The sequence below is a fragment of the Mytilus californianus genome, unplaced genomic scaffold (assembly GCF_021869535.1).
Source record: "Mytilus californianus isolate M0D057914Y unplaced genomic scaffold, xbMytCali1.0.p SCAF_1, whole genome shotgun sequence".
In the NCBI taxonomy this organism is placed as follows: Eukaryota; Metazoa; Mollusca; class Bivalvia; order Mytilida; family Mytilidae; genus Mytilus; species Mytilus californianus.
The window spans coordinates 36,466,533-36,481,759 of record NW_026262581.1 but is presented as its reverse complement, the minus strand read 5'-3'; the positions used below and the strand labels follow the sequence as shown (position 1 = coordinate 36,481,759).

Below are 15,227 nucleotides of genomic sequence, written 5' to 3'. Positions count from 1 at the left end.
GTATTGAATCATTCATTACATCTTAATATAATAGTCCCGGCCAGATTATATCTATTGTTCAATTACATTTCCGATTTTTCGAAAATTCCTTCTAGATTTTTAGATCTCAATTCCGAGTAAATATTTGGTTTATACAATGTATGACAATGCATGAATGCACATTTGAATAATGTATATGAATCACTTTTCGCAGAAAATTTAATCCGTTAGAACTGGAAAATAGGATATTGATTGAACCGCTATATGTAACAAATGATAATTAAAAATTAAAAGTATCGTTTAAAACCACATTTAGTTAACATCCTGTTTATATTTAACAAGTCTTACTCATGCCTTACATTCGAATTTGTAAGGATACATTACTCTTTAAACACATTTTGTAAACATGTACATGTTAAAACAAACACAAAATGACAAATAATCACAATTCAAATTGAGCATGAATACTTTTTAAAAATAACCCAATACCTTGACCTGTTCAGATACTTTTCACAGGTAACTTTTTAAATATCTTACCTGTGGGATGATTTGTTTTGGTTCATAGTGCACGCATTGAATGATTTTCTGTAACATTTCGAAACAACCTTTTTGCTATTGAGCAATTGTCAGTTGTATATATTGGCGTATTTAGATTTTGACATCAGAAGTCCAACGGAATCAAAACTGTAAGTACGCTGGATGCACATTTTGGTATGCTTTAATCAATTAGATCACAATGCTTATCTCAGTCAGAGACCTATAAGTATTATAAGTCTCTGTCTCAGTTTATTGATTTTCATATGGAACAAGTGGTCACCATAATGGTGCCAGTGCTAACTTCTTTTTTGTTTATATTTCCTGATACATTATGAAAATTGTTAAACCGAAGATCATGTATTTGAAGTTGAGAGTAATTACCCAAATGGAATAAAATATCCAAAATACGATAAGTTTGCTGTGCTTAAAATATTGCTTTCATTGGGGAAAATATTAAAAAGATAAACAACAACTTATCGAAAGCAACTTATCTGGATACCTTGTCATAAAATATAAGTTCTTTCGTTATATTAGTTCCAAACGGAACAAATATTCTGGAATATTATTTCCACTAAAAAAATCTTAACAGTATTTGTTCCGAACGGAACAAAGGGTACATAATATTATTCAAACAGGAACAAATATTATAGCATTGTTATAACAAAGTTTCCAGAGGAATTTCTGTTATGCGGAACAAATTTAGTGAGATAGATCCCTCCGGAAATTTTAGGTTATATAGATTTTCTGAGGAATAATTTTGCAATTTTTAACCAAACGTTTAAGTAGTTGCTACTATTGATCCAAACACATACGCTTTTAAGTATGATTTCGATCAATTCGTAACGTTTTAAATTGTAAATTTTAACGCAATCTGAGATATTATTTCCCCAAACGGGTCATCATATCCCATTTAAGTGATTGGTGCAATTCTGTTAGAAGACCGTCATTCATGTAGGCTAATTTATAGATTGGAAAGCAATTGCCGGTATACAAGAGCCTCTAAATAGTGTTTTTTAAACAGAAAGTAATAATAGAAAAGGTATTAAAACTGTCAGAAAGTAAGTAATCTTTATTTAAAGTCAGGTTTTTGTCTCGCTTGACGGAGTCAAAAAGCCGCGAGACATAGGTATACTGTTTCCGGCGTCGGCGGCGGCAGCGGCGTCAACAATGTATTAGTTTGTGATTAGGTCTAGTTTATGGTGAACCACTAGTGGTAAGTCAAAGATATTTGGTATGCAGTTGTATTAGTATTGACACATCTCATAACCATGGAGATTATTTGGCCCTGTCCCCTCAGTCATGGTCTATTGACTTTGAAATTTTTGCTTAGTTTTCATGTATTAGTTTGTGATTAGGTCAGTTTATGGGGAACCACTAGTGGTAAGTTAATGATAATTGGTATGCAGTTGTATAAGCATTGGCATGTCTCATTTCCCTAGAGATTATTTGGCCCCGCCCCCTCAGTCATGGTCTATTGACTTTGAAACTTCTCCTTAGTTTTCATGTATTAGTTCGTGATTAAGTCGGTTTATTGGGAACCACGAATGGTAGGTCAATGATATTTGGTATGCAGTTGTATTAGCATTGGCACATCTCATTACCATGGAGATTATTTGACCCCGCCCCCTCAGTTATGGTTAATTGACTTTGAAATTTTGCTTAGTTTACATGTACTAGTTTGTGTTTATGTTTGTTTAAAGAGAACTACTTATGATAAGTCAATGGTATTTGGTATGCAGTTGTATTAGCATTGGCACATCTCATTTCCAAGGAGCTTGTTTAGCCATTTACTTTCAGTCATGGTTTATTGACTTTGAATATTTGCAAAACTTACATGTTAAAGTGTTGCTATTTTAATTTCAACATTTGCATTATCGAAATTACAAAAAAGCGAGACATATCTCTGTGATAACAGTTTATTATATACTTAGTATACAATCAACATAGAAACGAGCTTTTTATAGCTCTTCAACAGGTAGGGAAATATCATATACCCAAAACGGATTTCAATTTTCAGTGATAAAAACATAGACTTTGGATTTCAATATATTAGCTGTAATGGCACAAACATTCATATAACATAAAACATATATATTCATATAACTGTATAATAACACGATTTACCATAAACGCCATGATTGAAATATCATCTGGATAAAAGAGAATACATAGCCTTCAAAAAGTGGGATTTTCGGAGGCCATTATCTTTGTAATCAGTTCTTGTTTGAACAATGGTCTTAAATGGAAAAATATTGCTATGTATGTGAATATTGCACCATGATAGCCATTATGATGAAATACAAAACTGACAGCCACCCTGACGGCCATAATGGTGAAATACAAAATTGACAGCCTTTATGATGAAATACAAAATTGACAGCCATTATGATGAAATACAAATTCAATTTTTTATCAGTGTAAATTGATACAGGATTTTGGATATAATACTTATAAATGGTGATAGTTCCCATTTATGAGGATCTTCTCCAACCTGTTAACCGACTGATATATAATAACAACAGGACTAATCATTGAATAGTAACAGATACTAATGCAGCTCATACTATCAATACAAGCAGCACATATCAATAAATACACAGCACATGCAACATATAAAGCAAATCAACATATACATATAAAACACATTAAAGGCATATCATTACAGACAAAGCACATGCAATATAAAGAGCAGATCATCATGTTCAAATAAAAAAAACCATACAAACAATTAAACACAAGGTGTCAATACAAACCACACATGCAAATATAAAGCACTAATAGCTTATTAGTTATAGCTAAAAAGCAAACAATTACATATCAAGTTTTAAAATAAAAAAACGACAAATGAAGATACTTAAAGCTCAAGCTGGCTTTAAAGTTTAGCTACGGGGCAACAAGGAATGTCATTATTTGCATGGGTTACAGATACAATTTTCTGAAAAACACCAGAATAAAATTTTTGAGCTGGTTAAAAGTTGATACAATCCCTGTTTCATTAGGCAAGGAGTTCCATAATCTTGCTGTCTCGTAACCAAAGCTATTCTTACCACACCTTGTTGTGTTCGGTCGTGGTATATCAGCTTACTACCTTTAAGTATATGCATTTTCTTTGATGGTAATAAAAGTATGTAAAAAAATCCGGACTTGATTTATTTACTATTTTATATGTCTCTAATGTTATGTTTCTCATCCTTTGGATTTCTAGTGCTGGTAGTTTAGATTGTTCAAGTAGAGTGTTGTAAGAACTTTTGAAGTCTTCGTTAATAAATCTTAGTGCTCGGTCTTGTCTTGTTTTCAAAGCTTGAACACAGGATCTGTATTTTAATTTAGTTTTTAGTTTTTGATTTAGTTGTCGTGCAGCTTTTTTACAAATGTTTGAGATGTTTGTTTTGAAATTTGCTCACACCAAGAAGTCTCACCTCATCATCACACTGAATACTTATTCTGTTACAGCTCTTTTCATAATGCTAGCAAGACAAAGGTTTGTTTGGCTTGCTTGCTTTGTTTGTATCAATGTTTGCTCAAGCATTATAATTAAGATTGACATCTGAAAACAACATAAAAAGGCGGATTTAAACTTGTATACATTATATTTAAATTTGATTGGACATTATTAAATAATCAAATTTACCTAAACACAAGTTTAACTCCGCCTACTTATATTGTTTGTAGATGGCAATCTTAATTACAATGCTTGAGCAAACATTTATACAAACAAAGCAAGCAAGTCAAACAAACCTTTGTCTTGCTAGCATTATGAAAAGAGCTGTAAGGTAGAATGTGAATGTGTTTAAGCCTATTGCGATTGTCTGGAATTTTACTTGGTTTGCTTCCATTTTGTTGGATGAGAACCATGATATAAGAGAGTTACTATCTTCCTCTAAGGGTTTGATAACAGATTCCAGAGTGAAAAGGCGCCAATTGACAAATTTTTAATGAGTCTGGAAAAATAGAATTAGATATTGAAAAATTTACGTTTAACCACATCATGTTTTGCATAGTGTAGTAGTTTTGGTGATATACCATCTATATACCAGTCGCCTTTTTTTCATTTATTTTACTTATATTCTTAGATACTAACTCTTCATCTACAGGTTGGAAAATCATTTCATTCGATGTTGACCTATCCGAGTATTTTTGTGTGATGGCTTCTATACTCTTTTTTCGTTAACCTGTGTGCTGTTGTTACCAATATTTTTGGCTACATTTACAAAAAAGTTGTTAAATATCTCAAATATATCTTGTTGGTTTGTTATGATTTTCCTTTCTTCGTAAAGTATGGTTTCTTTTAGGCTGGTACATCCTTTGTTTGTTAGAAATTCTTACAGTTGGCAAAAGTCTTTCGACTTAGGGCTGTGCACGGTTCTAGGAAGTATTTATTTATTGACTGTTTAGTAAGTTTTGTTGCATAGTTTCTCTGTGTTTTATACGCAGTTCACCTGTTCACACTCCCTGTCATCTAACCTTACATCTTTTTGTCGTTGAAAACAGTTCGACCCACCTTGGTACCAGATGCAACGGGCATTACTTTCAGAAAGTAAACTACTCAATATATACCATAACAAACATAGACATGAAAAAACAATAAAGCAAATGCCAAAATGCTCAAACACCAACCGCTATTCTCAAACATCAGTTTTGTAATTCTTCAGCCATTTTTGTCGAGCCTTCGACTTTTGTCGAAAAAGCGAGACATAGCGATCCTACATTCCGTCGTCGGCGGCGTCCACAAATATTCACTCTGTGGTTAAAGTTTTTGAAATTTTAATAACTTTCTTAAACTATCCTGGATTTCTACCAAACTTGTACAGAAGCCTGTTTATGATCATAAGATAGTATTCAGAAGTAAATTTTATAAAAAAAAAAAAAAATCCTGTTTTTCCGTATTTTACTTATAAATGGACTTAGTTTTTCTGCCAGGAAACATTACATTCACTCTGTGGTTAAAGTTTTTAAAATTTTAATAACTTTCTCAAACTATCCTGGATTTCTACCAAACTTGGACAGAAGCTTGTTTATGATCATAAGATAGTATCCAGAAGTAAATTTAAAAAAAAAAATTCCTGTTTTTCCGTATTTTACTTAAAAATGGACTTAGTTTTTCTGCCAGGAAACATTACATTCACTCTGTGGTTAAAGTTTTTAAAATTTTAATAACTTTCTTAAACTATCCTGGATTTGTACCATACATGGACAGAAGTTTGTTTATGATCAAAAGCTAGTATCTAGAAGGAAATTTTTATTAAAATTTTGTACTTGTTCATCCATATTTTACTTATAAATTGACTTAGTTTTTCTTCCAGTTAACATTACATACAGTCTGCAGTTAAATTTTTAAAAACATTTATTAGATTCATAAACTATCCTGGATTTTTACCAAACTTGGACAGAAGCTTCTTACAATAAAAAAATTGTATCGAGAGGAATATTTTTATTAATTTTTTTCCTCATCTCATTTTTGTTGAGCCTGCGATTAACTGTAAAAGTAGGCGAGACACTGGGTTCCGCGGAACCCTTACGAATTTTGTGACATACGTAATACGAGTTAAAACTTCCTGTTTCTAGATTTTGAAAGAAAAAAGAGTTACAGTAGCTTGACTTTTATGAAACGCCAGAAAAGCGAATCGAATTGCATATATCTACTTTATTAAATATAAAACCGTCGTCGATCTTACGGGTTATTTATATAATATTATCAAATAAACAGAAACAGATTGAACATTCATGGAAAACTTTAAATATTGGTTTCAGTTTAACAATGCTAATAAATGGCACAAGGGGAAGCAATCGATATGGCGTCGGTCTACAAATTATCCATAATTGTAGTACAGTTTGACTGAGTAACAATTCAAGTGAATTCTCTATGTTGCCGATCGAGATGGAAAAGGGAAACTTGGGATACAAATTAAAAAAAAACCAACTAACCAAGTTACTGTAATCTGCCTGTACATAGATAGAGAAGCATCTATATGTCGTTCTTTTTATATCACTGTTTTGATAAATATTTCACATGTGGGCTTTAATGCGAATTTTGCATTGATAAAGTTATTCATAAATGTTAAAAGAAATAACATTACCCGAGTTTAAAGTTTTTGTTTATTTTTCACAATCTTTTTTTTTTACTAGAGTCGATTTAGAGCTTGATATATTGTAAAGAAACACCTATCTATTGTTGAAAGCTCTATTATGAGATCTAGATGTCAGTTATGCTTATTTGGGTCGCTGCTTCATCGACTTAAACCCACACCTCCTTTAATGCATAATGCCAAAGCAGAGTTGTAAGATAACTTTGAAAAAACACTGCATCCTTGTCACTGACATTATTTCACATCATGTGCGATTGACTTCCTAGGTTAACCGTCAAGATCAATACGTGACATAAAATCAAATAAAATGATTTTTTAATAACGTATTAATCCCGGAAACATTGACAAACATCCTCCTCTTTAATAATTTTTGTTTGTTTCAGATACGAGATCTAACGAATAGGAAGAGAAACAAAAATGGGTAAGGTATTTGGGCTTAAATTTTTTTTTTTTTTATCTGTCAGCAAACTGAAACAAATATAACTTGATCAGCTGGTTGAGAACTTTGAACTTGTTTTCAGTAATTGTGAACTTTCTTTACCATATGGTTTTATTTAGTATTATTTTGCGTGTATCTGTGTTTTATAGTGTAATATGAGTTTAGTGCTCTTTCACAATGAATTATTTTACGTACATTTAGTTATTCCACGGTCCGAAATTTAAACTTACGGCTAAAGAAAAACTTCATTTCCGCCTATGTGTTTTAATGTCATACACCAAATCAATTCATTTCAATTATGTGCGCATATGCCTAATCCAATGTGTCGTTGGTTTGCCATCTCACTGACATATACTCAACATCTTTCATTCATGTCGAATACTACTTATACTACTCTTGATGCCAGACAGCTAAACCAGTCCCTAAAACAGACCGACGAACGTCAGATCGATCTCGGACTAATATGTAACGAAAAAGAAACCAGATATATATATTTATTTTGAGATGCATAGGTTACTGGTAGGGAACTGGAAAATTTATGAAAACATTAATTTAAATCATTTCTATTTGTTAGCCTTAGTGAAACCAAAACAGTACGACTGGAAGGATTCTAACTTGGCCTTGTTTGGCTCAGATACAGAAAAACAAGTCAAAAGTAAGTCTGTCTGCACCTTAAATGCATATAAGCTAACTCTGTTACAAAACAGTCATTTATATTTCACGCCATGATGATGTCAATTGAAAAAATCTACTTAAATTATCTTGAATGGTATAGGGAAAACAGACTTCTTATTTGAAGGCATCATCTTGAAAAGTTTGAACATACCATTTATGTACTTTACTGAATTGAAGTTCACTCAAACAGTCTTGAAAGGTCTAAATGTTAATTGGACCAAAGCTTTATAAACTGCCCTGAACAGTACTGGTGTGAATTTCTTGACTATCGCTGAAGACCATATTTTGTCCCCTAGATTTGGTTTTAGTTTGTGTCGCATTTTAGTATAGTTGCGTATGACTCGCGTCTTTTTTTTTTAACATGTATTGATCGAGCTTGAACCGTTTAAGTTGAAACTGGGCTTTGAGATGTACACAGATTATGAAAGTAAACGGGATAGGCATATTGAGTTGTATAAAGCTTGTGAAAGGGAACAGACTAAGACTTCTTTTAAACTGATTTTAACTCGGCGTATTGCTGTGTGTTTGTTTATTCCACATTGGCTAGAGGTATAGAGGAGGGTTGATATCTCACAAAACATGTTTAACCCCGCCGCATTTTTGCGCCTGTCCCAAATCGGGAACCTCTAGCCTTTGTTAGTCTTGTGTGTTTTTTCAATTTTGGTTCATTCATATGTTTCGGAGTTTAGTGTGGCGTCCATTTCGCTGAACTAATACCAATATACATTATTGTTTAAGGGCCAGTTGAAGCTGAAGACCCATTGGTGGCCTTGGGCTGTTTTCTGCTCTTTGGTCAGGTTATTACCTCTTTTGACACATTCCTCATTTCCATTTCCATTCCCAATTCTATTTAAACTAACTTTGCTAAACTCCGAGCGTTTTTTGATCGGTACTTTGTGTCTCCTGTATTATTTTGTGTATATTTTTGTTGTTTATTACCGGGTTTGAGTCGAACCCTTTTCAACTGCTTTTTACAGTTTGTTCTAATGTTGTGTTGTTACACCATCGTCTCAGGTTACTGGAAAATTTAACGCTTACAAAAATGATTAACCACGCCACAGCCTTCATTTGCGCGTCCAAAGCCATTATTGTGTTGGTGTAATATTATTAGGTTAAATCGTGCATATGTTTTCACTTTTGAGTTGTTGCACATTCACATGTTATGCCATGGCCTTTTTTAGTTTACTATACGACAAGGGTTTTGCTCATTGTTGAAGGCCATAATAGTTACGGTGACCTGTAATTGCAAAATAAATATTGCTCAACATTTGTTACAAACTGACCCAAGTAAAAAGTAAATGTTAGATTCTACGGTAGAGGGGAAATTATATGATCACAGTACATTAAAAGTGATACTTAAAATAATCGACAAATGGTATTGTTAATGTTAACGTACATATTTTAATGTGTTTGCTGTTTTATCGGAAGTACTTTTCGGAACTTGTGAAATAAACATATCCTTCTCGAAGTACGATGATGATCAGGGCGGGAAATTAAAAGAGGAGGTGTTGCAGATTGCAAACGGAAGGGTATAAGTAATCATATCAAATTATACAAATGCAAAGTGATTTACAAGAAATATCTTTTATTGCCATTATTGACCTCGGAAACGGTCCCTCCATATAAATTGTCTAAAATCGTTTGTATAGCTGAATGTAGACGATACACTACTGTTTCCCATGTATGTAGACGATACTGTTTCACATGTGTTTCCCATGTATGTAGACGATACTGTTGCACATGTATGTAGACGATACTGTTGCACATGTATGTAGACGATACTGTTGCACATGTATGTAGACGATACTGTTGCACATGTATGTAGACCTTACTGTTGCACATGTATGTAGACGATACTGTTGCACATGTATGTAGACGATACTGTTGCACATGTATGTAGACGATACTGTTGCACATGTATGTAGACGATACTGTTGCACATGTATGTAGACGATACTGTTGCACATGTATGTAGACGATACTGTTGCACATGTATGTAGACGATACTGTTGCACATGTATGTAGACGAAACTCGCGTCTGTCTTAGAAAATTATAAGCCTTGTATCTTTGATGATTTTTTTTACATGTAGAGTCAAACCAATCGATGATCTTCAAATTTGAAATATTCATTTTAACACATACTGGAAACTGAAAGTAAACGTGTCTAAAACATAAAAGATCTTTTTACAAAGGGATAACAACCAAGTAACGGAGAGTTCTACCTAGTATAAAAAAACTTATTAGTCTCATTTTAAACAAGATAGGTTCATCAGGGAAAATTGGGAAATATTTCCGAAAAACTATAAAAGTGTACTGAAGAAAGGTAAAAATGTCCATCCTGTCAATAATATGTAAAGTAGGCCTTTTTGGTAAAACTGTTAAGCCCTTCCCCTGTATGGATTCGAAGTTTTAGTAGTTATGGAAAAATGATTTAATCAAAACAGTGCATTTGAAATTTTTAATACATCTTTTCCATCTGAAAACTGAAGTTCCCCTCTTCATGTGAAAACAGGTACGCCAAATGAAATTGATTATGGAAAAATTGAACCACACCAACTAACAATTTATATACTTGAAAGGAGATTAGATTTAATTTCTTATTGGTGTAAACTGTATGTGTGAAAATGACACACTTTTCAGAAAAGCTTACGTGTTAGCTCATTACAACTACACGATTGATAACCATGAAATAAATTACTTCGTCTCATTTTTATTTTTTAGCATTAAGGCCTTTCAAAGATCCGAAATACCGCAAAATGTTTTAATCATATAATCTATATGGAAGATTCAAACATTTGAAGATTATTTTCAAATATCCCGACAAAGACATTATTAATGTTTTGTAAATAATATATTACTGATCGAAAGATGCCGATGGGCAAAAGTCGAAAGTTCAGTGAGAATATATACAGTGCTTTGCTTTTGCGCCAATTGGCATTTCATTCTACAGATCAGAGATAGGAGATTGATATAATTTTATATTATAATGTCCTGCACTAAAAAATCGAAAAGAAATTGCATTTACCTCCGCATTTTTTATGCAGACATACCCAAATGTAATAAAAACAAAAGAAATAAAAGGTTTTTTCTTCTAAAAAGACTGTGTAAACACATTTATAAGCATAATAATACAAAAATCAGTCGTACTGACTATTGACCACATTTTCCTGTTTTCTGTTAATTGTATCTCTTTAAAATAATACTGCACTGTACATATTTATGTTGTTTTACGGAATGAAATTGAAATAACAATCCTAGATCATGCCTAAACAATGTCCGAGTATAATTCCTACTGCGATGAAAAAATATTTGGACTAAAACGTCCATGAATGTTATGCACATTGTGTTTTATTTAAGGAAAAAACCACTTGTATATGTTGGTTTTTTGTGTTTTTTCATCGGTTTTGTTTATAACTGCAATAAAGATTAGATATCTATAATAGGCGGATATATGTCCACATAACATGATCGTGTGAAATTTGAAATATGAAAAATAAGGAAATAATCACAGAATGATGAATGCGTATTTTTGTGTGGAAAAGTGTAATAGGATGTTCTCTTACTGACTTGCAAAGCCATAAAAAATACTAATAAATGAACCATTTATGTGACTTTCTACCCTACAAATAAAAATACTCGATACAATTCATTGCAATACAGGTTTCAGAAGTATTATTGTTTATACCTGTACCTGTATAGAAGGGATTGTTCTGTATATTAAATAGTTATAGGCTAGACGAAAACTTTTTGACTGTTTCGTATCACTAGATTTACAAACAAGAAGGACAAATACGGTTGTTTTAACACAAAATGAAACAACTTTCGTTAATCCTATATTAAAACCAGTCAACCATTCATTGATTGGCCTATTTGATAAGTGTGTTCTTTATTATATCTGTATTATTACATCGGCTTAAAATTATCGGACAAAAAGACAAAGCAAACTCCTAACAGAACATATAATGACCAGCTAGGCTTGGTTACACAAATGTCAATTAAAGTTGATTAAAGTTTAAATATTTTAAAGTGTCATTAAATCATGAACACATTCGACAAACTTTTGAGTTTTCGACGTTTTGTATTATGAAAATACATCAAACTTGTCAATACTAAACAGAGACGCTTAGTGAATGGAACCCCCTTTTTTCTAAATATTTAAAACGATTTTTTTGTAGGAAATATTCTTTTATATTATAACCTATTTTCTGTTATAGATACTGGATCTCTTACTTTTCTTGTTTTTCATCACGGAGTCGTCGTCTACTACTCAGAGATAGCTTATCTCTTTTTACTAAATTTAATGTAATCAACATTTTTGTATAACCATCATCGTTGCAATCTAAAGGTAGTTGCAAAGTAAATATTTTGGATTTATTTGATATTGAAGATACCCCTGTACCTTGAAGATCTACCTCATCGTTGTCAGAAGACGGATCTTATTTCGGCCTTGGCATACCGTCTACATGTAACATCACTAATTCAACTAATTTAATGAGCGGTGGATAGTATAGACGGTTCAACCCTCAGTTCATGTTGATGGGTGCATTGTTTTCCTTGCCACTCTATAGTCCTTTAACAGATTTTTTTTTTCATTTCATAAAACATAGTTCTCGGCATGTTTGTACTGAAAATAAGAATAACAAGGAGATATGGCGTAAAATCATTAACAAACAACACAAATAACACGACTAGCAACATCACAAATAACACGACAAGCAACATCACAAATAACACGACAAGCAACATCACAACTTACCTTACTATAGCAACATCACAAACAACCCGACTATAGCATTATCACAAAAAACCTGACTATAGCAACATCGCAAATAAGCTGACTATAGCATTTTCACAAATAACCTGACTATAGTATTATCACAAATAACCTGACTATAGCATTATCACAATTAGCCTGACTAGAGCAACATCACAAATAACCTGACTATAGCATTACCACAAACAGTCTGACTATAGCTACATCACAAATAACCTGACTATAGCATTTTTACAAATAACCTGACTATAGCATTATCACAAATAACGTGACTATAGCATTTTAACAAATAACCTGACTATAGTATTATCACAAATAACCTGACTATAGCATTTTAACAAATATCCAGACTAGATCTCAAATTACCTGACTAGCAACATCACAAAAAACCTGACTATAGCATTATCACAAATAACCAGACTATAACAACATCACAAATAACCCGACTATAAAATTATCACAAATAATCTGACTATTAAGCAACATCACAAATAAGCTGACTACAGCATTTTCACAAATAACCTGACTCTAGCATTATCACAAATAACCTGACTATAATATTATCACAAAAAGCCTGAATAAAATCATTGACGAACAACACAAATAACCAGACTAGATCTCAAATAACCGGCCCTGATTTTATCTTAAGTTTGAAAGTTCTGTATATCCTTAATTTCACTATATTAATTACTAAGGTTATATTTTACACCTTTCAGAGGAATCTGCAGAGCATGAACCAGCCTGGAAAAAAGCAGGTTTGAAGCCAGGTATCCAAATCTGGAGAATTGTGGTATGTATATTCGATTTCACAGTTAGGCATAATTGTTTGCTTTTTGTCCTTAAGTTTGGAAAGTAAAAGTTGTATGAAACTCTGCAATGTATTGTAAAATAAAGCTGGATTTTTTTTATTTTTCAAACGACGTTCTAGCGAAATAAAAGTTAAGAAATAAATGAAACCTACCATAATACTAGTATAAGCGTGCAAGATGTTTTTAGGAAGAAAAAAGTTAGTTTTTCATATCCAAATGATTGGTAACACAAATGCCATTTTAAAGTGTTAACGCTCATTTCAGAAATTCAAAGTTACACAATGGCAAGAGGAAGATTATGGGAAATTTTTTGACGGAGATTCTTATATCATACTGAATGTAAGTACACTTAGTAACACGTCACGTTATTACATAACTGTTCTAAATTGTTATTCAGATGCGAACTCAATTTTTCTGTGAAACTATATTTTCGTTTTCCTAATATTTGTTTGTTTTTAAAATAAGGCAAAATATGACGTCTGAACGGGTTTTGCTTTATCTATTGTAGATTTCAAAAGTCCGCTGATGTTTGAATAAATGATTCACAAAGTATACAGAGTGCTAGATCTATTAAGTTTTCACAGTTTAGATGTACATGTATATCTTTCTTTGTCAATATAGAAGAAAACGAATTATTTATGAAAAAAAATAATTAGAAGGTCGAATACTTTCATAGAGATATTAGAAATGCTAAAATATCTTAATTGTACGGTGATACATTTTTCAATTCCTTTATTTATTTATTTTCACTTCTAGTGATATAACAGACAAATATATATGTAAATCTTATTCCAGACATACAAAGAAACAGGAAACGAACAATTGTTGTTCGATGTACATTTTTGGATCGGAAAATACAGCACACAGGTACATTATAATATTTTGCATTCCAATTATCATTGATTTACTTTTTTTCATATGTTTGATATACATCCTTTCATGCACAACATTTTTCCATAATGAGATTCCTTCAGTCCATATTACAATTAATGGAATGTACAACAACATTTTGCATGATATCTGTATCAACGTACTTTGATGCAGCAATCAGTCACTTCGAGCATCCTCTGTTGTGTGTTAGATTGTAATGATAGTTATGGCTGGGTTTGACGGCTTTTAACCGAAAATTAAAGTAAATTAAGTTCGAATTTTATTTATAGATACATATATTCTGTACATTTGTTATTAAGCTATCTATAAAAGGGACGAGTCGAGTTCAAAACAAGTTTATCTTGATATAATGTGCATTTTTCTAGTCTTCTAGGTTATCAATCTTTGTTTTTAATGTTTTTTGTCACTTTGAGAATTTGCGGTGCCAAATCTAGGGTATCTTTTTAATGCCCCCGCCGCAGCAGAGGATCATTAAGTGTCATCCTTGTCCATCTGTACATCCGTCCATACGTCCGTACGTACGCCCAAAAATTAGTTTTTGTTCTCTTACTTTAGTTTGCCTCAACCAATGTTATGAAACTTATAAATAATTGTTATTGCCATAAAACACAGATCAAGTTTGAATTTGGGTGGCGTCACTTTTACCGTTCTAGAGTTATGCTCCTTTACAAATGGTAAAATTGCTGATTTTTTTAAGTTCTTATTTGGGTTGCGTCACTTTTACCGTTCTTGTGTTATATCCCTTTATAACTTGATATGCAAGCGGGAGCATCTGTCCCATCGACACATACTCCATTTATTTAATTTTTATAACAAACAGTGATTAAGAGGTTGACATGTGTCTATGGTTGATAATAAGTACATTTTGGTAGTCTGAAATTGGTAAAAAGATATATATCCCTAAAAAGGTGCATGTATAAAACGGAAACAACCAAGGCGTTTCCTCTTTGAAATAGTGCTGAACATGTTTAACTCCTCTTTGCAAATATATGTAAGTGCCGAAACCAATAACCCAGCTGGTGATCCTCTTTGTCTA

The 15,227-nt window shown here is 32.3% G+C and overlaps 1 protein-coding gene across 1 annotated transcript in view; it reads left to right on the top strand.

Moving 5' to 3' along the window:
* Positions 1–499: 499 nt before the first annotated feature.
* Positions 500–15,227, top strand: part of LOC127702512 (gelsolin-like protein 2) — a 49,297-nt gene continuing 34,569 nt past the window's right edge. Inside the window, exons 1-6 of the mRNA XM_052206730.1 lie at positions 500–665; positions 6,986–7,023; positions 7,616–7,696; positions 13,208–13,281; positions 13,565–13,639; positions 14,096–14,167. Of these exons, the coding sequence (XP_052062690.1) occupies positions 7,020–7,023; positions 7,616–7,696; positions 13,208–13,281; positions 13,565–13,639; positions 14,096–14,167 (306 nt within the window). The 5' untranslated portion in view covers positions 500–665; positions 6,986–7,019. The remainder of the gene's footprint in view (positions 666–6,985; positions 7,024–7,615; positions 7,697–13,207; positions 13,282–13,564; positions 13,640–14,095; positions 14,168–15,227) is intronic.